At 41.2% G+C, this 22,367-nt stretch overlaps 1 protein-coding gene across 1 annotated transcript in view; it reads left to right on the top strand.

The window, feature by feature from the left end:
- The window catches only part of LOC109684893 (NACHT, LRR and PYD domains-containing protein 1a-like), a 58,493-nt gene extending 39,248 nt beyond the window's left edge, over positions 1-19,245 (top strand). The window contains exons 12-16 of the mRNA XM_074047121.1: positions 10,343-10,605; positions 11,117-11,242; positions 14,720-14,861; positions 16,680-16,724; positions 17,127-19,245. Coding sequence (XP_073903222.1) covers positions 10,343-10,605; positions 11,117-11,242; positions 14,720-14,861; positions 16,680-16,724; positions 17,127-17,461 — 911 coding nt within the window. The 3' untranslated portion in view covers positions 17,462-19,245. The remainder of the gene's footprint in view (positions 1-10,342; positions 10,606-11,116; positions 11,243-14,719; positions 14,862-16,679; positions 16,725-17,126) is intronic.
- The last annotated feature ends 3,122 nt before the right edge of the window (positions 19,246-22,367 follow it).

Below are 22,367 nucleotides of genomic sequence, written 5' to 3'. Positions count from 1 at the left end.
AGCCTTGAAATTACAGTAATCCCTCATAAAGATCAGTTATTGCTATTGTTTCAGTGTCTTGGTTGCCTATTGGAGAAAAGATGTATCTTCATGGTCTTGAAAGGCTAAAGTTAGTAGGTGTTATAATGGAAGGGAGACAGAGGGAAAGATCTATGGGTTATATGAGGTGAGAATTTTATGTAGCAGGAAAGGATGGTGCTTGGGTATTAGGAGGGGATGATTAAGAAGACTGGAATGTGATGAAGAGAGTCAGTGGATGTTGAAATGGGTGAGAAGGAGGAGATAATAATAGAGAATAGACAGATATGGACACAACAAAATTGGAAGATTGATCTGGGATTTAATTTGGCCTTTAATATTATTGGTAGTGAAGGAGGATTATGGGTGAGTGAACAGTAAAAAGGAGAATTAAGATCGAGGAAAAGGTTGTGGTTGTGGCTAGATGGATGATAGGGGGAGAAGAAGTGGTTTAAGGTTAAAGACTGAAATGCTTTCCTGGGATGATAGCCCAGAGTGGATAGGGCTTGAGAGAAAATTGGGGAGCAAGAATGCATAGCTGCTGTTGGAGTACATATCACAGTCTTAACAGTGACAAACACAAATTTTACATTAAAATATTTTAAATTTTCTAATGCTCTTGAGAGCAACTTATGCCCCTCCTCCCTTCGTCAGTGAGTGTTTCAATCCACTAGATGGAACTCTAATTGAATACTGGCTCTGGAGCAGTGACCGATGTTGGGAAGAAGGGAGTGTTTGGATATCTAAGGCAAGATTGACAGAAAATATGAAAAAAATTTTTTAAAAGAATAGTAATAAGGAGGATGTCATCAAAAGGCCTCTTGTATACCTAATTGAAATTCTAGAATAATATGATAGAGAAAATGGAAAATGTGCAATATTTAAGGAGATAATTGCCAAGAAGTTTCTAGAATTGGCTTCCCAAACTGAGAAATCCAAAAAGTCCAAACTAAGGAGGAAAGAGAGAAATAAACACTACAGTCAAACTACTGCAAATAACAAACCACAGCAGCCATATGAAAGATTGCCTAGAGTGGTTCTGATGACCAGAACAGAGCATTGGAAGGCAGAACACAAGGGAATGGTATCATCAATGTCCGGAGAAAGTAACTGTCTATCAAGAACTGTAAACCAAGGCAGGTGCAGGTGGTTCATGTCTGCACTCCTAGCTACTTGGGAAGCTTAAAATAAGAGGATTGTGGTCCAGGCCAGTCTGGGCAAAAAATGAGACCCTGTCTCCAATAATAACCAGAGCAAAAAGGGCTGGAGGCATAACTAAAGTGGTATAGTGCTTGCCTAACAAGCAACAAATGCATCCTGAATGAAATGCTAAAGCCTGTGCTTCAGGCAAAAGGAAAATAATCCTTGAGGTGCAAGATGGAATGATAAGCAGAGGTACCGAATCACATACATATAAATCTAATGAAACATTAACGGAATAAAGCAACATTAAGTTCAGAATCACAATGATCTTTAGATACAGTCTCTATTCTCAAGATTCTATCTATGAAGGAACAGAAGCAAAGGAGCCTTCTGTAATTAACAAAGTCATTTACCATATACTCATTGTATATAGAACGTAATTCCTGGGATCCGTGGTGTTTAAATGCATGTCCCAGAAATATGGTAAATGCAACAAATTTTCCAAGAACAAGAAAGTTAACCCACATGGGGATAGATAACTGGAGCCAAAGAGTCCATGAACTATTAACAATTGACTGTTCAGCCACATCTCTGTGTTAAGGAGAATCAACAGGAAATGTATGTTAGTAATTAAAATGACAGACATTACATAATCAGCATTGCTTTTAAAATGGTTAAATTAGTATGGAACACCTTTCTGAAGTTTGTTTTTCCCTGATCAAGTGCCTCTAAAGGAACCTTATGGATTTTATTTTGTCTATTTTTAATTTGGGGGTGGATCTGGGCATTGAATCAAAATCCTTGCACATGCTGAGTACTCTACCACTGAATTACACATCAGTCCCCTTAATCCACTGTTATTAACCGTAGGATGATAAAATTATCCTAAAAGAGGGAGATTCAAATACAAGTCAACAATAACACCAAGTAAGAGAGTTAAAGGATTCTAAGACTGCTACATACTCCAGAAGGAAGCTAGATAAAGGTAGGGCTGATATCCAAACAGATGCAAAAAGATGCTCTCCTGTTTAAAATGCTGAAATCCTTCTATACTGGTCAATGTTGGCCAAAAAGACAGGGATCAGGCCTGGATGTTGTGCAGAAAGGTGGGGATGGAAAAGGCAGTGATGCTCTGAATCAGGTCAGATGATGTCTGAACCTACCAGGCAGCATTGTGTCTAGCAAGCAGGATGTTGGCAAAGGATGGGACGCAAGCTTCCCACATCACACCATGTGGGTTTGACTGACATCACATGGAACCCAGCCACTACTAGATACCAGGGACCTATTGTTTCTCAATTAAATGACACACCTAAAAGAATCTCATGTGGTTTCCCATGTGGAGTTATGACTGAAGCAGAAGTTTCATTTAATTGATGATACAATGATTTGATCAACAATTTGTGGTACAGCTTATATCAGTTGGGAACACTTTTGTGATGTGTACAAAAGTGATATATTTTTAATTTTTCATGCATGTTTTGATGGATATATACATTTATAGTGCCATTCTAGTGCTCCCATATATTTAGTATCACCTCAAGGTAAAAGTATTGATTAACTTTAGGTTGTAAGAATATACATGAAAATATTATCAAATCAAATATTATCAACCAAAGCATGCATATTGAGAAGAATAATTTACAAAGTAGTAGCTAGAAAAAAATGGAATGAGAAAAATTAAAAGCAAAGAAATATGCAGTACCAGGACCAGGGAATTGCCATTTGTTGAGGTCAAAAAAGCTCAGTAAGCAATTGGAGCTGCTTCTTACAATGAGGAAATCATGGTGAAGATGAAACAGGCCAGAGACAGGCCCAGTGGGTTCTGGGGTCACATAGCTATTTCCTGTGGAAGATTCTAGAGTAAAGCAGAGTGGGGAATGGAGGTCCAAGATAGCTCTGGAGGCTGTAGAGGCCCATTCTGACAAGAGAGGGTAATGATGGCTCAAACAAAAGCTAGGACAAGTTATTTTCCCCCACCACTACTACAACTCAGCCTCTTCCAAAACTGAGACTTGGGTCCAAGGGGTGTCTAGGTGATTTGGCAGAGAGAGGGGGGTTTGACCAAAGTAGTCAGTGGATTCTACCTTGCCATAGCTCTTACTGTGCCCAGCAATGAGACAAGTTGATCTGCCCTCCTTCTATACTAGGGTATTTTAGACTGGTAGTCAGATCATATAATGAAGGCCTGGAGCCAGAATGTACCAGCAGGGCCCAAGGAGTCAGAGTTTGCCTTTAGATCTTTCTGGCACCCATTCTCACACATGTCCACCAACAGTGGACCAGACAACTCCTCCCTGTTTTGGGGTCACACTAGCCATACTCTGTTCAGTCTCATTCATATATCAGGAAGGCCTTGGAAAAGGGATTTGTCCAAGGAATTGGGGATCTTCTGAGTACAAAGAAAGGTCAGTTCTGAGCAGAAGACAGTTCACCACCAAGTGACACCATCCTTTCAGAGCCCCTGGGACATGGCTAATAACAACCATGAACAGTTACTGAGCAATGTGTGCCAGGTGCCAGGCAAAGCAGCTCCTTGTGGGCAAAGAGCATCTCAATTGGTCTAATGACCTGCTAAATTAGTTACTATGCTTTTCCCCTGATTTGCCATAAAGAAAAGTGAAGCTCAGAGAAGTAAAAACCTTAGTCCAGAGTTGGGATTCTAACCCAAGTTGTGTTAATCCTAGGGTAGGAGCTAAACCTCTACCCTGTCCAAGTTCTACCCAGCCCATGCCCTACCTGCCTTCCCTAGAACACATTCTGGACCTCACTCTTTAACTGCACAAGATTTGTTCCCTTTGTGTTCTGCAAGATACAGCAAAAAGGCAAAATGCACAAAGGCTGTTTATACCTGCCCATGCCCAAGTAGGAATCCAAAACCTGGGACTGGGCAGGGTCCCTTTTAGGAATCCCTGCTGTCTGCCATCTGGGCTGCAGCTCTTTGCTGTCCTGGAAATGACCTCACTGCCTCAGGCAGGATCATTGAGAACTTGGACACCAACTTCTTTTTCTCTGTCATTACTGAGGTCCTATATCAAGTTATTAACTTTCAGAGTAGGTATAGTGAGCCAAACATGTAATACCCGGAGTTAGGAGGTAGATTCAGCCTGGGCTACAAACCAGAAGTCTCAATTTTTTTTAAATGAGAAATGTTATTTCCACAGTGAATTTCCTCCCTCTATAGCTAGAATTTAAAGCTTTCAGCATCTTGGCTTTCACCCCAGGACCTCACACCCCAGGCAGTTCATCTTGCAATGCAGTCTCATCAGTTGTAGGGCCCAGTGCAAGATGAAAACAGAGGGCTCCTGATTCAAAATTCTTAGAACATCAAGAAAGTGACAGCAAAGTACTAATCCAAAGCTCAATGCACATCTCAGTGCAGAGACCCATGTGTCTGCACAAGCTCACAGTCCATAATCTTGACCTATCTTTTGGTCCTTTCTCAAAACTATCACCACTTCCTTCAGTATGCACAAACTCCTGATCTCCACAGGGCTCTTCCTCCCAGAAGGTGAGTCCTCTCGTTTTGTTGTACTCACTCCTCCACCCCATCCACCCCAGGAGTTCACCAGGAGATTGATGGGAATCACAATCACATCTCACATGTCTGAGTATAGAACAATAGAGATTCCTGAAACTTCTCAGATTGAGCAAAATGCATCTTCAAAAGATCCTACAATAGACCTTTTGTATCCACAGGTATATGGTTCCAAGGAGACTACCACTAAGGAAAAATGTGAATGCATTTTTCAGGATGCAAATTTACCTGTACCATGCACACAGTGGATCAAAGCATCCATAACTTGAAACTGCATGGAGTAGGCATTATTAATGTTATGAAAATTCCTGTTGTACACATTAAAATTAGATCTTATTTTATGCTCTTTATTTCAAATGCTGTAGATGCTTGATTCATTTTTCCCATAACACTGCCCAACTTTCCATTAAAGACAAGCTGCTGTTCAGCAAATCTAAAATTTTCACTTTATCACATAAAGTAAGCACATTATTTGCTCTTTTTAATTTGGGAATATTACCATAACTTTTACTTTGATTGAGCATGATTTGCTTTTAAAGAGGCATATTTTTGTAAGGTCTTATCTACGTGGGTTTGATTACAGAAACTAATAAAGTATTCTCTAAATAATGAAAAAAAAAGAGGCATATTTTCAAAAAATGAGGACATAGAAATACTCAGTAGATCACACAATGATTTTAACCTAGCTGACCATAACACAGAACTGACTAGGAGCTTCTCTAAATGAACTGTGCTGCGTATTGCATACACAGGGATTTTTAACCACACTGAGCCAAAACTGCATGTCCTAAACCCACAAATAAGGCAGGTTTCCTGTAGTATCCCTTACTTCCCAGACTCCAAATGTCTCCAGGAAGACTGGTCCAAACTGTTTGAAGGAGAAACAGAAAGACCCACATCAGCCACATAAGAATATAATTGTCCCAGCTGCTTCATCCATGATAATAGCAGGGAATTCATACTAGCCCAGGTGTTTAACAGAAATAAACTCAGTCTTCACAATGACAGTAGAAGAAAGACATTCCTTGGTTGCACTTTACAGATGATTCATGGGGAGTTTAAGTAACATACTCAGAGTGGCACAACCGGCAAGCGCTTTTGCTGTGAGATAAGCTCAGGTCAACTGCATCGATTATCTGCACTGCTAGAAGCCTTCATGTGCCTCTGCTTTATGTGACATGAGTTCCACTGCCCCTCCTTGAACAGGAAAGTCAATATCTCACCTGAGCTGGAAGGTGCTGACAACTCACCCAGCAGGAGGCCAGGATCAGGGTGGCATCAGGCCACAGGCCCAAGGGCAGGGTCCAAATGAGGGAGAGTGTCCTACAGATGAGAGTTGCAGTGGCCAAGATAAACACTGGGCAAGAGCTGGGGGAAAAGGAGGCAGCTAAGGGTTTTCTCCTGATAGCCCTTGTGTTACACTGGGCTGTGTTCTGTTTGCTGTCTGTCTTCCCTGTTGGGCCATGAACTCCACAATGCAGTACTTGTGTGTCTCAGTTCCCAGCTACATCCATAGACAGATAGGAGGCCCTGGGCCACAGACTCCACCACAAAATCACTCCTACCCCATGGTGTGTTCTGAATATGTCTAGTGAGACCAGCCAAAGGCAGCTCCAGGCAAAGGTCCTGGTCTTGGTCAATGGTACTTCATCCTGTCACCATTCAAGGTTCTTCCTTCAGACCATGATCTTCCCGTCTCTCTCCAATCTATCAGACAAATGCACTGTTTGGAGCCTGGGAGACGATCATTCTGATACAGTCTGTGTAAGAAGTAGAGTCACCAACTCATCTTAAGTGACTCCAAAACTCCTGGTTGTAGCACTGAAAGTCCAGGACCCTCTCAGTTCTGGGAAAGCTGGGAAGTTGGTCACCATAGCAAGAGAATAAGTTGAAGAGGCTCAGCACATTCCAGAATTTAGCCACAATTAGATGAAGAAAATTTGTAAGTTCCAGAATCTGGTGCTACAACTATGGCTGGCAGTGTTGGCTTGGGAAAAGTGCTTCTCTCCCAGGGTTTCAGGCCTCCATCAGACACACAAGACATTCCAGTGCTGTGAACATCCAGATAAGAACATCACCTAGTGCCACTGGGAGAAATAATTGGGGAAAGGAAAAGATTATATTCTTCCACATCCTTTTCTTGTCCCTTGGTACTTATTGGTTTCAAATCAATAACCCAAAGGAAACAGAAAAGCTGTCTGCAAAAATATATGCATTGCAATACTGTTTATAATGGTGAAAAGGTGGAAGGGAATTCAATTTTGAAATGAGAGGCAGATGGAGAATTTCAGAGTATACCACTTCAAGGAATCCTTGCTTCAGTCATGAGAAAGAACTGATAGATGCATATCACAACTTAAACTTATGTGGGGAAAGGTGGAAAAAAGCTACCTGGACTAGGATGGAAAAGGTGTTGCTGCAGAAAATGATGATAATGGATAAAGGAACAATGGTAATAATCATTGGATTATTTCACTGGAGAGATTCACAAGTAAATTCTTCCTTGTTTTCAGAAGACATATACTGTGATACTATTTTTCATCAAAAATGCAACTAATAACTTAAGAAATGGTCTTCATTCCTCTGTCTAGAATTAACACTATTCAGTGATGCTCTGATTGATGCCTACATCGACTAATGATCTAGTTCAGCTACAGAGATGTCTTGCTGTCCAGAAATTACTTTCATCACAGTGGTTGCCAAGCAACACAGGGATGGAAATAGGCCCCTTGATCTTTCACCAGCATCTCTTCCCTCAAGCAAGTCTTTGTCTCTCAAGCTCTCATTTGTGAATTCAGTGTCCCGACATGGTCCACAGTTCAGAGGCTGTATTCAAAAAATAATTCAGCCTGATTTAGGCAGAAAAAAGAATGCACTAGAAGATTCTTGAATAACCACAGATTTAACAAAAGGTTATGTGACAAGTCTAAGAAAGAAAAAGCAATGAACTAATGATGTTGAGAACACAGCCACGGTGGCATCAGGAAAAATATATAGGCCTCTGTTGCAGACACAACCACCACGGGAGATTTCTGCCATGGGGGCCAACTGGACACTTGATCCCAAAGCTACTGCCAAAATTATCTCCTATTGCCTCTTCATCTGAGATTCACCCCTCTGGACCCAAGGACCTGGTTAGACCTACTTAGTCAATGCTTGGCTGCACACCTATGTAAATAACAGCTTCCTGAGAGGGAGACTGAACAGTTCTTCTGCCAAGATCCACACAATGGTGGAGGATAGGGTTCCTCCCAAAACAGAGTTTCAGTGGTGGAAAAACACTTGATCAATGAAGGCTACCCTTAGTCTCTCCATTTTCCTACTGCCTTTTCCTTCTCCTTCTCTAACTGCCTAGAGTCAAACTTCCAGCACCACTCAGAGTTACAGAATCCACAGATGCACAGGTAGCAGTGTCTTTTACAGCTTCAAGGCTAGGGGCTATGCCTCTGTCTGAGTTATCAAGGCTTAGGGCTCCTGTGGAATCCTCACCCTAAACACATTATTGCCCACAGCCTCTGAAGGCCCCCTGAAAAGGCATGTCCCCTTGCTCTCTGCTGAATGTCTTAGCTATTTGGGGCTGCTATAATAAAATATCACACACTAAGAAGCTTATAAATAACAGAGTTTCTCACAGTGCTGAAAGTTGGGACATCCAAGGTCAAAGTGCCAGTAGTCTCATTGTCTAGCAAGGATCCTCTTCCTCACAGATAGTACCTCCAGCAGCATCCTCACAAGGGAGAGAGATCTTTAATTCTCTTGCATAAAGACACTAATCCCATTCAGGAGTGTTCTAGATCAATGACCTGATGATCTCACAAAGGCCACACAGCCTATCACCATGATCCAGGGCATTAGCATTTCAACACATGAACTTTGTTTTTTTATAAAAATTTTTATTATGATATATTAGTAATATGGGGGAGATTCATAGTGACAATTCTGATTAGGCTTACTGCATATTGGTTACATCATCCCCATCCTCTCTCTCCCCTCAACCCACTCCCTGTTCCACTTAAAGCAATTGCAAGAGGTTTCTTTGTTCTATTTCATATATGTATATGAAGTCCATCAACCATATATCCTCACCTTAATCTCCATTCACCCTCCCTCCTCCTACTAGTATCCCCAACATACAGATAGACTGTACATATTTTACAGTCTTGTCTTTCATTATTGATATTTAAGTTGATGTTCAAAGAGGTATCCCTGCTGTGGGTATACTTTATTTTGGTCCATTCAATCCCTTCCATTACTCTCCTGTACCCATTTACCTCCCATCCTTCCCCTTTTTCAACAGCTTTTAGTATACATTCCTATATCCTCTATCTTCAAAAATGTTACCTCCTTTCCTTTCCCTCTTTTCCAGAGTTCCATAGCACAGATCCACTATTACTAACTTGTTCTACATATAAGTTTGTATATGCTTGTTCTTGTGTATATGGTTTCCTTTTGGATCTATCTTCCACATATAAGAGAAAACATGCAGCATTTTTCTTTATGAGTGTGGCTTACTTCACTTAACATAACGTCCTCCAATTGCATCCATTTACCTTCAAACCACATGTCATTATTCCTTATGGCTGAGTAAAACTCAATTGTGTATATATGCCACTAATTCATGATCCATTCATCAGTTGTAGGGCATCTGGATTGTTTCCATAGCTTAGCTATTGTGAATAGTGCTGCAGTGAACATCGGTGTACAAGCTACTTCTATTGTATTCTGACTTGTGTTCCTTTGAGTAGATGCCCAGGGGCAGTTATCACTGGATCATATGGCAGCTCTATCTTTAGCTTGTTGAGGAATCTCCTTACTGCTTTCCATAGTGGTTGTATTAATTTGTATTCCCACCAACAGTGTATAAGGGTTCTTGTTTGTCATCAACCCTTATCAACATCATTTGTTGTTGTTATTGCCCTTGAATATGGCCATTTTAGCTAGGGTGAGATGAAATCTGAGTGTAGTTTTGATTTGTATCTCTTTTATAACCAAGGAAGTTGACCACTTCTTCATGTATTTACTGCCATTAGTACCTCCTCCTTTGAGAATTTCCCATTTAATTCACGTGCCCATTTCTTCATTGGGATGTTGACTCATTGGGGGTTGAGTTTTTTGAGTTCCCTGTAGATTCTGGATATTATTTCTTTATCAGATGAATAGTTGGCAAAGATTTTCTCCCATTCTGTGTCTAGTGACTGCTTTCTCACATTCTTGAGTCTAGTGACTGTTTCTTTTGCTGTGCAGAAGTTCTTTAATTTGATGTAGTCCCATTTGTTCATTCTTTCTCTTAGATGCTGAGTTTTTGAGTTCTACTTAAGAAGTTGTTCCCTATATCTATATGTTCCAGTGTATTTCCTACTACTTTCTGGAGTTGTCTCAAAGTTTCAGGCCTTATATTAAGGTTTTTGATCCACTTTGAGTTGATTCTGGTAAAGGGTGAAAGACAGGGATCTAGTTTCATTCTTCTATAGTGGATATCCAGTTTTCCCAGTAACGTTTTCAACATATGAACTTTAGGAGGGCACAGTCATTCAGGCCATAACACAGGCAGTTCTCTGAGCCTAAGCCCTGGGATTTTACTTCCCCAGACAATCCTGACTTAGTGGTTCACTAAATCCATGCCTCTGTCATGTTCCTTAACAGAGGGACTTGTGGACATCTCCCTGTTCCAAGTGGCCCACTTTAAAGAGGATGGGATGCTTCTGGAGAAGCCAGCCAGAGTGGAGCCAAATTACACAGTCCTGGAAAACCCCAGCTTCTCCCCTATAGGAGTTCTACTAAGGATGATCTCTGCTACCTGGCGCATCATCCCCATCACCTCCACCACATTGCTCTACCGTCACCTTGAGCCTAAGGAAGTCACCTTCCACCTCTACCTGATCCCCAGCGACTGCACCATTCGGAAGGTGACACTGAGAATTGGGCAGGACAAGACAGGGTGGGATCACAGTAATCCTGAAATGCAGCAGAAAGCCCCATAGAGCAATCCTAACAGGAAGTAAGGATTGTCCCTTGTAAGGAGGAACCTTGATAAGGGTGAATTATCCTGCTCTTCACTCAGCCATAGTCTGGTCCTCTCATACCACAAGTCCTCCCACTTTATAATTCCATCACTGAGCTCTGGACATCATTTTACAGCCTCCTTAAAGGAGTCAAAGGATGAGAAAACTCTATCCCCAAACAGTAACCTTTCCTCATTCTCCCTTTTTCTCAGAAAGTGACCCTATTCCCACCCTATACATGGCAGAAACCAAGTGGGGGTCTCTGTGTGGCAGAACATGGGGGAAAAGGGCTGCAGAAGTGGTGTTGTCCCCTCCCCCTTGTACACACACAAATATACTCACACCATCCCACGTTATTCAAACTACATACCATAGGGCAGAAATAACCCTCAATCACTGCTATTATGTTCCTTAGGCCATAGATGATGAAGAAGCAAAGTTCCAGTTTGTGCGAATACATAAGCCTCCCCCGCTGGGTCCCCTGTACCTGGGCTCCCGCTATACTGTGTCTGGTTCAGGGAAGCTGGAAATCATCCCCCAGGTGAGCAGCCAGATGTTTGCCCCTCATGAAGATCATGGGGTAGGTCTCAGGGCTTCCCAGGAACCTGGAAAATTAGGATTGGGAGAAAGCCTGGGGATGGGCAAGCAGGAATGGTTCAATGATGGGAAGAAAGGAAGTTGGGAGAGGCAGGATCATATTCAGAATGGGGATAATGCGTATGACTCAGGGATATGGAGAAGTATTTGGGCTATGGAGGGGTCAATGTGTTCTAGCCAAACTCACCAGGAACATACCTGTAGTCCAACACACTGGGTTTATTGCTCATTGCAGCAGGAGTACACACACCATGGTGAATAATAGGGCTTTGTCAGTTAAAGAGTGGTAGAAAGAAACTACTATAAGATTTGGGCAATGATTGTGGTACTTGTGGGATGTCCTAAAAAAAAAAAAAAAACACCTGTTCTCTAGATTGGGTGTTATCAGAAAGCAGGAACAATTGTATACTAGGGTCTCAACAAATATTATCTCTAGGGAGTCAGACAAAAGCATGCATAAAGCTGCAATTGCTAAAAGACAAAATATTCACTCATTTGGTGTGCAGTGTGGAAGATGTCTGACATTTTGTAGGGTGCTTAGTAACTGTCTGAAGTAGATGCCCTGTGCATGTCCTACAGGATACAACATGGCTGAGCTGCAGCCTCAGGTCAGTTTGTTGGTGGAGCTGGGAGCCTCAGATCAGTTCCTGGACCCACAAAGCTGCTTTTTGTTCTTTCTTGAGATCTATCCATACACCCTTGGCCAAAGGCAGATGAGGTTGGACCTCTGGGCTTTAATTCATGACATACATACTTTTATCTTGTTCAGATTTGCATCTTAGCATTAGAGAAGCATCTACTGAATGGTGGTCTGCAGATGAACCAGAGTTTGAGGAGTGTGAGACATGTCTGAGGCATCTCAGTGTGAGACAACAGCTGTGAAGCAGCATCCATGACTCAAGACAGGGACATCACACAACTGTAACACAGGCAATGGCCAAAGCCAAAAGACATTCTAACAGATCTAAAACCAGGGCCCAGATTATGAAAGCTGGTGAATAAAAACATATCCCAAATTCAGCTAGTCTGTTGAAGAAAGCCCAATGGGCTGCTTTATTTCCTCCTTAGTCACAAACTGTCACACTTGCAACAAGTATACGTACAACATGATGTATTTGCTATGGTGAAAATTTTCCTGTGACTAGCTATTAGATTTTTATCTGCAAGGTGAGGGAGACCAAGGTAAGTGAGACTCCAACATTCAGTTAAGTTTAGAGTGGCAGCTGTGGTCTGGAGAAATGCACAAGACACTGTTGTATGTTTCCTTAAGTGAAGAAGAAAAACATAGAGACTCAGAGATAGCAGGATGAAGATGAGAGAGAGCACACTAGTGTTTTAGAGGGTGACAAAGTGAAATAATACAAGAATCAATAGTAGAATAAAGAAGTTCAGACAGTATTGAAGAATCAGATAATCAACGTCTGATTGCTCTAACATCTCAAGCAGAAGCTGTCTATTTCTGAAGGCTGCAGTCTCTAAAGGACTCCTGATGGTCCTATTTAATGTCTAGTAGTTATGAAGAGGTGATGTTTGTCTTTTGAATGTGGAAACATGAAGCCGTGGGTGAATATTTTAGAGTTTTCCTGTGGTGTCAGTTGTTAACAAGGAATGAAAGACCTGATTCTATCATTCAAGAAACATTAACCCAGTGCCAAGGCTGTGCTTCAGTGGAAATAGTGCAGTGGACCTGAGAGATGGATCATTTCCTTTGGGAAGGGAATTATTTATGCAGACCAACTGCATAAATAATTTTAAAAATGGCAACAAAATGAAGTACACTAGGTACCATGAAACAAATATACCACCATGAGAGAGTGACTTGGGCTATTTTAACTGGGTGGTCAGAGATGACATCTCTGAGAAGATGCCACTTGGGTTGACACCTAAGTGGTAAGAAAGGTGTAATTTGCATCAGTGTTTCACAAAGAAGAAATGTGTGCAAAGGCAGAAGCAAGAGCAAGCTGGATATCTACAGGTGACCAAAAGGAGGCAAATGTGGCAGAGTCTAGTGCATGCAGCAGATGCATAGGGTCAGACCAAAGGAAGAAATTCCCAGGGCTCATTGGTCTACTTGTCCTTGATATGATGTTTGGATTTTGTTCTAAGTGCAATATAAGCCCTTGAGGGGGGTCTTAAACGTGGTAATACCAGACCTGATTTACTTTCATAAAGATGCCACTGGCTAGCCAGGAATGGTGGTGCATGTCTGCAATCCCAACACTCAAGAAGTTGAAGCAGAGGACCACAAGTTCAAGGACAGCATGGAACACATAGAGAGACCTTGTTTTTAAAGAAAGATGCTCTGGCTTAGTGAGAATGTGGGAGCAGAGAGACAAGTCAAAGGGCCATTGCAATATAGCAGGTGAGAGTACATGGTGGCTTGACCAGGAAAATAGCGATGGTGATGGAGAGCAGTTGATGTATTCAGAACAACTGAAGCATTGGCAATTGTCAAAACCAAAGGGATTATCAGTCTTTGTAACAGGTCTCCAAACCTATATTAGAGGCAGAGGTAATAAGACTCGGTGAACTGTCATTATCAGGAGAGTAAGGAAGGAGTTAAGGGGGATGTCTATATTTGTACCCTGAGTGTTCAGGAAATGGTGGTATTGTTTTCTGGATTTGAAAAAACTGGGGAAGAAGCATGTTTGGAAGACTATTGGAATCAAGAACTCTGCCTTGAATGTCCATGTGATGACCACATGTCAGTCCAGTGGAAGTAACCAGAACTTCTCTAAACATTATCCTCCAGAAGATGTGGAGTCATTCAGCTCCAGTTCCTTCCAGCAAGCATAACTTCCAAAGTGGTCTGCCAAATTCTGTGTGTATACCTCTAGTGATGGGGAGCTCTCTGCCTCCAAGAAAGCCCTGCACATATGTGGATGCTCTGAATTTTAGAAAATGCTTCCTTATTATATTTGTCAGGACTCCTTTAGTAACTAGTGACAAAAAAGCACGACTGAACTGTCTTCAACAAAAATCAATTGACAAATAAATAGGGAATGTATTGTGTCGTAGAAATAAGAATTCTGCCTTGAATTCAATTCAGGAAAGTCATGGTTATAAACTTTCTGATGATTGGACATGGGTTGAGTTTAGGATCCATTAGAAAGGAGGGTTTAGACTCAATAATGGTGGATACAGAAGAAGAAGAATCCAGTTTTAAAGGGAGGGAGAAAGGTCTGGCTTCAAATGTGTCATCACTTCTTTCAGGATGAGCCCTGACTTGTCTTTGGGGTACCCAGCTGTGTCTTCATCCTTCTGAGTCAGGATGGGTGGTGTGAAGATGAAACCTGACTTCAGTACAGGAAATAATCAGTGTCCACACGGGATTGATCAAGGCCAAGGATGTGAGGGGGGAGAAAACCTCACTTGCAGGATGAAGAGTGGATTCTTACATGGCTACTTTTTCTCTCTTTAGGAACTGGAGCTCTGCTACCGGAGCCCTGGACAATCCCAACTCTTCTCTGAGATCTTTGTTGGTCACTTGGGTTCAGGGATCAGGCTGCAAATGAAAGACAAGAAAAATGAGACTCTAGTATGGGAGGCCTTGCTGAAACCAGGTAAAACCAGGACCAGTCCAGAGAGCTCAGAGGTGGATGAAAGTAAGCCAGTGAGGGAAATGACAAGTGAAGTTATGTATCTTATCTCAATTTATGATGAAAAGAATAGCCCAGAGAAGTTATGTGGCTCTTTCAAGTTGTGTAACATCTTGTATGGCCAGAACCAAGTCAAGTAAATCTGACTCTAAGCCCCATTTTCTCTCTCATGTTCCCTAGTGTCTCCACCGTGCCCTTAAATTAACATATTTGACAGGCATAAGGCCTTTGGCACCATTTCTCACAAGGACTTGGCTGTAAAATGAAGAGTAACCACTAGATGTTTCTGTGGTTGATGAGTTAGGCCACTTTTGCCAACATCACATACTCACTTCTGGATTAGGCATTAAGTTCAAGGTACACAAGAGGAAATCAAATAATCAATTTTTAGGAGTGAAGTAACTTTACGGTCTATTAGTCCAGCACCAACACCCACAATACCAAAATCCACTTTTCAGTACTTCTAGAGACAACCTGGCTTTGTCAGCTATCAGACAATGGTGGTGGTACCTCCTGAGTTGCTGCAACAAGCTTCACCATGCGGTGAAAGAGGATAAGCTTTGCTCAGCCTTGGCTCAGTGCAAACACAGGTTGGAAGTAATCAGTTCAGACCTGGGTTTGAACCCCACTCAAGGACTTACTCACCAGGTGATCATGGGAAAGTTACTAAATTTGTTTGTCTCTGAGGTTCTTCATACATAAAATAAGGATAATAAATACTAACTGGGTTGTTGGTAAGATCAAATAAGATTATGTCTGTGCATGCCTTATACAGTGAGCCTTAACAAATGGTATTAATTTTGTTCTTTTACTTATATTATGCCAACCTCTTCCTCCCAGCAGTCTTCATTCTGTCCCTTGGAGCTCACCAAAGTCTATCTCTTTCCTCATGGGAAAGCCTCAGTTTACTGGAAGACTGGGATCATGGCTTCCCTTATGTCTCCCTTTATGCAAGTAAAACATATCCATTTCCTCTTCTATTTTGGTTTTGAATTCCTGGCTATCCAGTCCCCTTCCTCAGTAGAAGCTGTACTTTATGCATGAATCAAATGTAGCAAGGCTGTTCAGTAAGCAGGAATATGAGGAACACCTCCATCCCTCCATCCCAATGGACCCAGGGCTCCAGTACCACAACCTGGGTCCTTGTGCCCACCTTCGTCCACTGTCATGTCACACTGGACTTAGGATCTGCTCAAACTCTCAGGACTTGTTCACACGAGTGCTGTGACATCTGCTTCCTCTCCTATGCAATTGTTTAAGCCCCTTCATTTGTTGTCATTGCTTTCCCATTAAAATTGACTTATTATTCCCATATACAAAGATATACTTGACCTTGACAACAAATCCAGAACACATGTATTCAAGTGTGTAAGTTTAGAAGACAAAGTAAGGAAAAGGAAATAAGTTTTGCTCAAAATAAAACATCAGACAGTTTAAGCAATCTAGCAAGGGACTTGGTTAGTTCTCACCAGGGATTCAGTTCAGCCTAAGGTAGGACAAAACTGAGTCTGAGATGACATGGGAGAAAGTTTTATTGCCCATTCAATCTATCTCTTTATTAACCTAGGTTCATAGCCTCAGTTTCCCCATATGCATAAGAAAGGGATTTGCCTTGCTCATGTCTTAGAGCCCTTCCAGCCCTTACTCCATACTCTATCAGGATTTGTCTGTAGCTTGTTCTCAGAAACCAAGAATCTCAGAAGGCAGTAGGAGGTTTGAACGGTGCCTTGTGTTCATAACTAGCACAATTACAAATGTTTCTTCATATCTCTTTTCCTCCAGGAGACCTCACAGCTGCAGTGACTCAGGTCCCTCCAGCCCCCAAAGGTCAGTAACAGCTGTCAAGGCACAGGAATGCCACAGGTGTGCCATGTGGTCGTGGAGAGAATGGAGGGGATCCTCTCATTTAAATCTCACCAGGGACACAGTTAGAGAGGTTCATGCCCCAGAGTTCCTCCTCATCCCCTTTGCCCCTGAAAGTGAAAGCCCAAGTTCCCCCCACTCATGCCTCAATGCTCTGTCATGAACTCCTCCTCCTGCTCAGGCAGAATGCCAAGCTAAATGCTGGCATGAGACAGGGCAGAGGTGGTTTCTAGTGGTCAAATGCCTTCCAGAGGGAAAAAGAAGCCAGAGACGCAGATGAGGTTAATGAAAAGAGCTAGAAGTGGGGATCACAGGTAGAGACTATGGTTGAAGACTTTGTTTGCTCATTGCCAGTCTCACCTTCAGCCTCAGATTCCCTGACCTTGTTGCATTTTGTGGACCAACATCGGGAACAGCTGGTAGCCCGTGTGACATCAGTGGATGCTGTCTTGGACAAGCTATATGGACAGGTGCTGAGTGAAGAACAGTATGAGAAGGTGCGGGCTGAGACCACCAAGCCAGGCCAGATGCGGAAGCTGTTCAGCTTCAGTCGGTCCTGGGACTGGGCCTGCAAAGACCAACTCTACCAAGCCCTGAAGGAGACCCATCCTCACCTGATCACAGATCTCTTGGAGAAGTGGGGCAGAGACTCAGGGAACCATGACAGGCTTAGCAGCTCCAATCTGAGCACTCACCTTTGAGTTCTTGTTCTGCCTGGCCTCTCTTTGGGTTTCAGTTTCTCCATCTATAAATGAGTTCCCTTCTGAGTTACTTTTTAGCTCTAGAGTTTTAGATGATGCCTCTGCTGGGCTTTATGTCATCCCCTCACTTTCACAGGTCGCTGTACAGAGTGGACAAGCTGGCAAGTCTCCTGCAGACATTGTAAGGCCTGGGCTGTGTCCACAGTGGACAAACCTACAGCCTTCCCTCTCCTATCAGGCTGTAAGTAGGAGTAGTAGGGAGAGATGTGTCCTTGGAGAGTTTGAATGGCTTATGTATAAGGGAAGAAATATTAATTTTTCAGCTCTTCTGTCCAGTCAAAATTGCACCTGGATTTGTCCCAAAAGTTGTGGCAAGGGAATTCCCTCCAGGAACTGCCCCCAAATCATCCACTATGTGGCTGGTTGTGATTACAAAGGAAGAGGCAACTAAATGTCAGGATGATCTATCCAAAGCATTCATTAGGCAAACTTCCTTATAGAGGGCATCCTCCAGTTGGACAGTGAGAAAGAAGATGTTCCACCCACTTATGTCCACAATACAGATTGGATTTTGGAGTTTATATGAGGTTTTGTGGAATTTGCCTTAGGACCAGGGACAGTTTCTACATGCTTATCACCATGTTTGTTCTTGCAGTGTTTTAACCTAAATAATTATATCAGTGCTAGGTCAAGTTCACAGGTTGGGTTCCATCCTTCAGGAGAAACATAAAACTTGTGTTTCTCAGTCAGGACAAGAAAAGAAGTGGGGGGAATTGTGAGCCCTTCCAGTTGTCCATGTTGGGCTTCGCTTTTCTATTGTGTGCTTTGTTGTTTTAAAGTCTGGATAGTCCTAGAACCAAGAGGGGTTGGAGATGGAGTCAGTGGCAGATGGAGTCTAAGTCTTAGCTGGGAGGTCTCCTTCTGTGGAAAGCTATTTCATGCCCTACATGAGGTTTAGGTACCATGCCCTGTGCCCATGCAGCACCTTGTATCCTTCATGCTTATGAGGGCACTCAACACATGGCATTGCTGCACTTCACTATTTGTCACCCCCATTAGATGGTAAGATTCCAAAGGGCAGAAGTCATATCATCTGCCATCAAATCTCTTCTTTTGCCTAGTACAATGCCTGGCTCATGGTGGGTATTGAGTATTTGTTAACGGGTAAACATTAAAGGAACTTTCTTGATACAATTCCCTCAACATTCCCTCCCTAACCATCATCTTGTCCATGTGACACCAAAGTCTGCCCTACTATTAACCCCCAAGTTGTTCACAACCATGACTCCAAGGACTCATATTACAATTGAACCTATGGGTGTTTCAACATATATACAAATGTTATCTCTAACTTATGAGAACAAAGCCTCACTCACACTACCCCTGCCCCAGATTCAGAAGCACCTTCTCTCCTTCCCCACTCAGTCACTGCACTTCAGCCTCTACACCTGCCCTTTCCCTCTACTGAACAGCCCAGGAATCTCTTCCTTGACTTCCTTGACTCTGAATGTTTCTGTAAGTGTTGCATTGGATGATAAATGTAGGTGTTCATATCCATGTCAAGCATATAGTAAATACAGCAGTCCTCCCTTATCTGCAAGATATACATTCAAAGACCACCTGGGGTATACCTGGAAAAGTAAATAGTACTGAATCCTATACAAATTTATGTTTTTCCTACACAGAAATAACTATGATAAAGTTTAATTTATAAATCAGGCAAACAAGAGGTTGACAACAACTAATAACAAAATAAAATAATAATAAATATATATACACACATATTTAAGTTTATGAATGTGTTACTTCTCTCAAAATATCTTATTGTACTTTCACCTTTTCAGTTAAAGGAAGCACTTTGTGGTTTCTCTTTGGCTATCCCAATTGCCTGGATCACCACTCTTGCACTTTGGGACCACTAAGAAAATAAGAGTACCATAACAATAGCTCTAATAACAAATATGGCTACTATGTGACCAACAGGCAAACAGCATGTACCGTGTGGATACACTTAGCAAAGGAGTGATTCACTTCTCAGGTTGTACACAGCAGGACAGTGAGAGATTTCACCCTGCTATTCAGAATGGTACACAATTTAAAACCTATGAATTTTCCCTGCTCCACTGTGTGATTAAAGCCAAGGTATATCTGTGCACTAAGTTTCCATCATGCCCTCTTCTTTGCTTCAGCTAGTTCCAATGTCTCCTGTGATTTGAAATTAAGAGTCCTAAAAAATTGCCTTTAACAAAACAGGTCCTGTCTGAGGGTTGGTACTAATGGAAGTGGGGAGGATATAAGGAAAGGGTGAAAGAGGGTGAATATAGTGGAAATACTATGTACTCATGTATGTAAATGGAAAAATGAGATCTGTTGAAACTGTCCCAGGAATGGGGGGGTGGAATAAAGGAAAATGATGAAAGGGATGAATTCTACTATGATATATTATAAGAACTTTTTCAAATGTCACAGTGTACCCCCAGTACAACAATCATAAAAATAAACAATAAAAAGAAATTCAGTATAGAAGTATAATAAATTTATAACCATTTTCTCAAATAATAAACTGACAGCCTAGAGGGGGAAAATGCCTTTAAATCTTTTTTGGGATAAGGCAGAAAGTTAATGAATATCTATGCTTTTCCAGCATCCCTTAAATCTTTGCACCATTATTGCTAATGCAGTATATCCAGTACCTCAGTAGAAGATCAACATTTTGTTCTTTGATCCCTGTAAATCTGGTGCTCAAACGGAGCCCAAATGTGACACTAGGGAAACAGAGACCCCAACTCAACTCTATGATCAGGGGCTTATAGGTGTGTACCATAAAACTGCATCCCTCAAATTGGGAAACAGAAAGGTAGCATGCTGAGCAGACAGAAAGCCTAAGATTGAGTAATATGAGGAAAATGTTACAAGTTAGACTGATCATTGAATTAGAAGACAATATGGCCTCCTGTACTTGGTGACTACCTCTTTTTCAAGATTTGGGAAGTTTTCTGTTATTGCTTTATCAAATATGTTTTCTTTGTCTTTAGCTTGCACCTCTTCTCCTTCTATACCAAAAGCAGACTTCAAACAAAAATTAGATGAGACAAAGAATATTATGAAAATAGCAATACTACCAAAATCAACTACAGATTCAACATAATCTCCATCAAAATTCTAATGTCATTTTTCACAGAAATAGAAAAATCTATCTTAAAATTTATATGGGAGCATGAAAGATCTTGAATAACCAAAGCAATACTGAGCAAAAAGGGTAACACTGTAGGTATAATAAATGACTTCAAATTATACCACAGAGTCATAGAAAAAAATGAAGCCATCTGATTTTTGACAAAGGCACCAAAAAACAATCATTTTTTTTCTGTACAGGAAGCACAAGCATTGTGAAAGGGTGGAAAAGGATTTTCCAATTAAATGGACCCAGAAAGCAGGCAGAAGTAGCTATATTCATATCTGGTAAAGTAGACTTCAACCAAAATTAGTAAGAAGATACAAAGAAGTTACCCCATATTAATAAACGGGGATAATACATCAAGAAGAGAAAACTATTGTTAGCATATATATATGCACCAAATTCCCAGGCACCCAACTTTGTTAAACAAACACCACTGGATTTAAAAGCACAGGTAGACTCCAAGGCAATGATAGTGGGAGACTTTGATGCCCCACTCTCAACAATAGATAGGTCATTCAGACAAAAAAATGAACAAAGACACCTCAGAATTAAGTGATACTATATACCAAATGGACTTAACAGACATCTCCAGAGTATTTCATCTGTTTGCAGCACAATGCACATTTTTCTCAGCAGCCCATGGAGCTTTCTCCAAAATAGATTATATTTTAGGAAACAAAGCAAGTCTTACTGAGTATAAGAGAGTTTAAATAACTCCCTGTATTCTATCAGACCACAATAGGCTAAAACTAGAACTCAACATCAAATGAAACTACAGAAAACATTCAAACCCATGGAGACTGAACAACACATTGCTGAATGACTAGTGGCTAGTAGGTCACTGAAGAAATAAGGTAGGGAGGGGACAGTCCAAAAGTTCCTAGAATGTAATGAAAATGAAAACACAACCTCCCAGAACCTATGGGATACAGTAAAGACAATGCTAAGAGGAAAGTTTATACCCATGAGTATCCACAACTACATTGAAAAAAATCAAGATCCTGAAAAATAAGAAATAATTAAAAATTAGGACAGAATTTAATAAAAATACAGAGCAAATATAAGTATACAAAGTTAATGAAACAAAAAGTTGGTCCTTTGAAAAGATAAATAAAATTGATAAACCCTTAACCAATCTGACTAGAAGGAGGAGGGAAAAGTTCCAAATTAACATAAAGATGAAAAGTGGGTAGCACAACAAATACCAATGAAATCCAGAGGATCATGAGACAGTACACTGAAAACCTGTATTCAAATAAACTGCAAATTTTAGAAGAAATGTATAAATTTCTAGATGCATTTGACCAACCAAGAGGATATAAGCCACTTAAGTAGATCTATTATAAGCTATAAGATTAAAGAAAGAAGAGTCTTCCAACAAAGGAAAGCCCAGGACCTGATGGATTCACTGCCAAATTCTTCCAGACCTTTTAAGAACAAATACCAATAGTCTTCAAACTTCTCATAAAATAGAAAGGGAAGGAACACTGCTAAATGCATTCTGTGAGGCCAGTATTACACTTATTCCAAAACCTGACAAGGACACACAATAACAACAAAAATAATTTAGAACACTCTCTTTAATGAGCAATAAAACACTTGCCAACTGAATTCAATAACACATCAAAAAGATCATATACCATGCTCAAGTTAGTTTCATTCCAGGGATGCAAAGATGGTTCAACATATGCAAAGCAATTAATGTAATACAGCATAGAAACAGAA

This window comes from Castor canadensis, chromosome 11 (genome assembly GCF_047511655.1).
Source record: "Castor canadensis chromosome 11, mCasCan1.hap1v2, whole genome shotgun sequence".
Classification (NCBI taxonomy): Eukaryota; Metazoa; Chordata; class Mammalia; order Rodentia; family Castoridae; genus Castor; species Castor canadensis.
The sequence above is the reverse complement of the archived record's forward strand: the minus strand, read 5'-3'. Positions and strand labels throughout refer to the sequence as shown.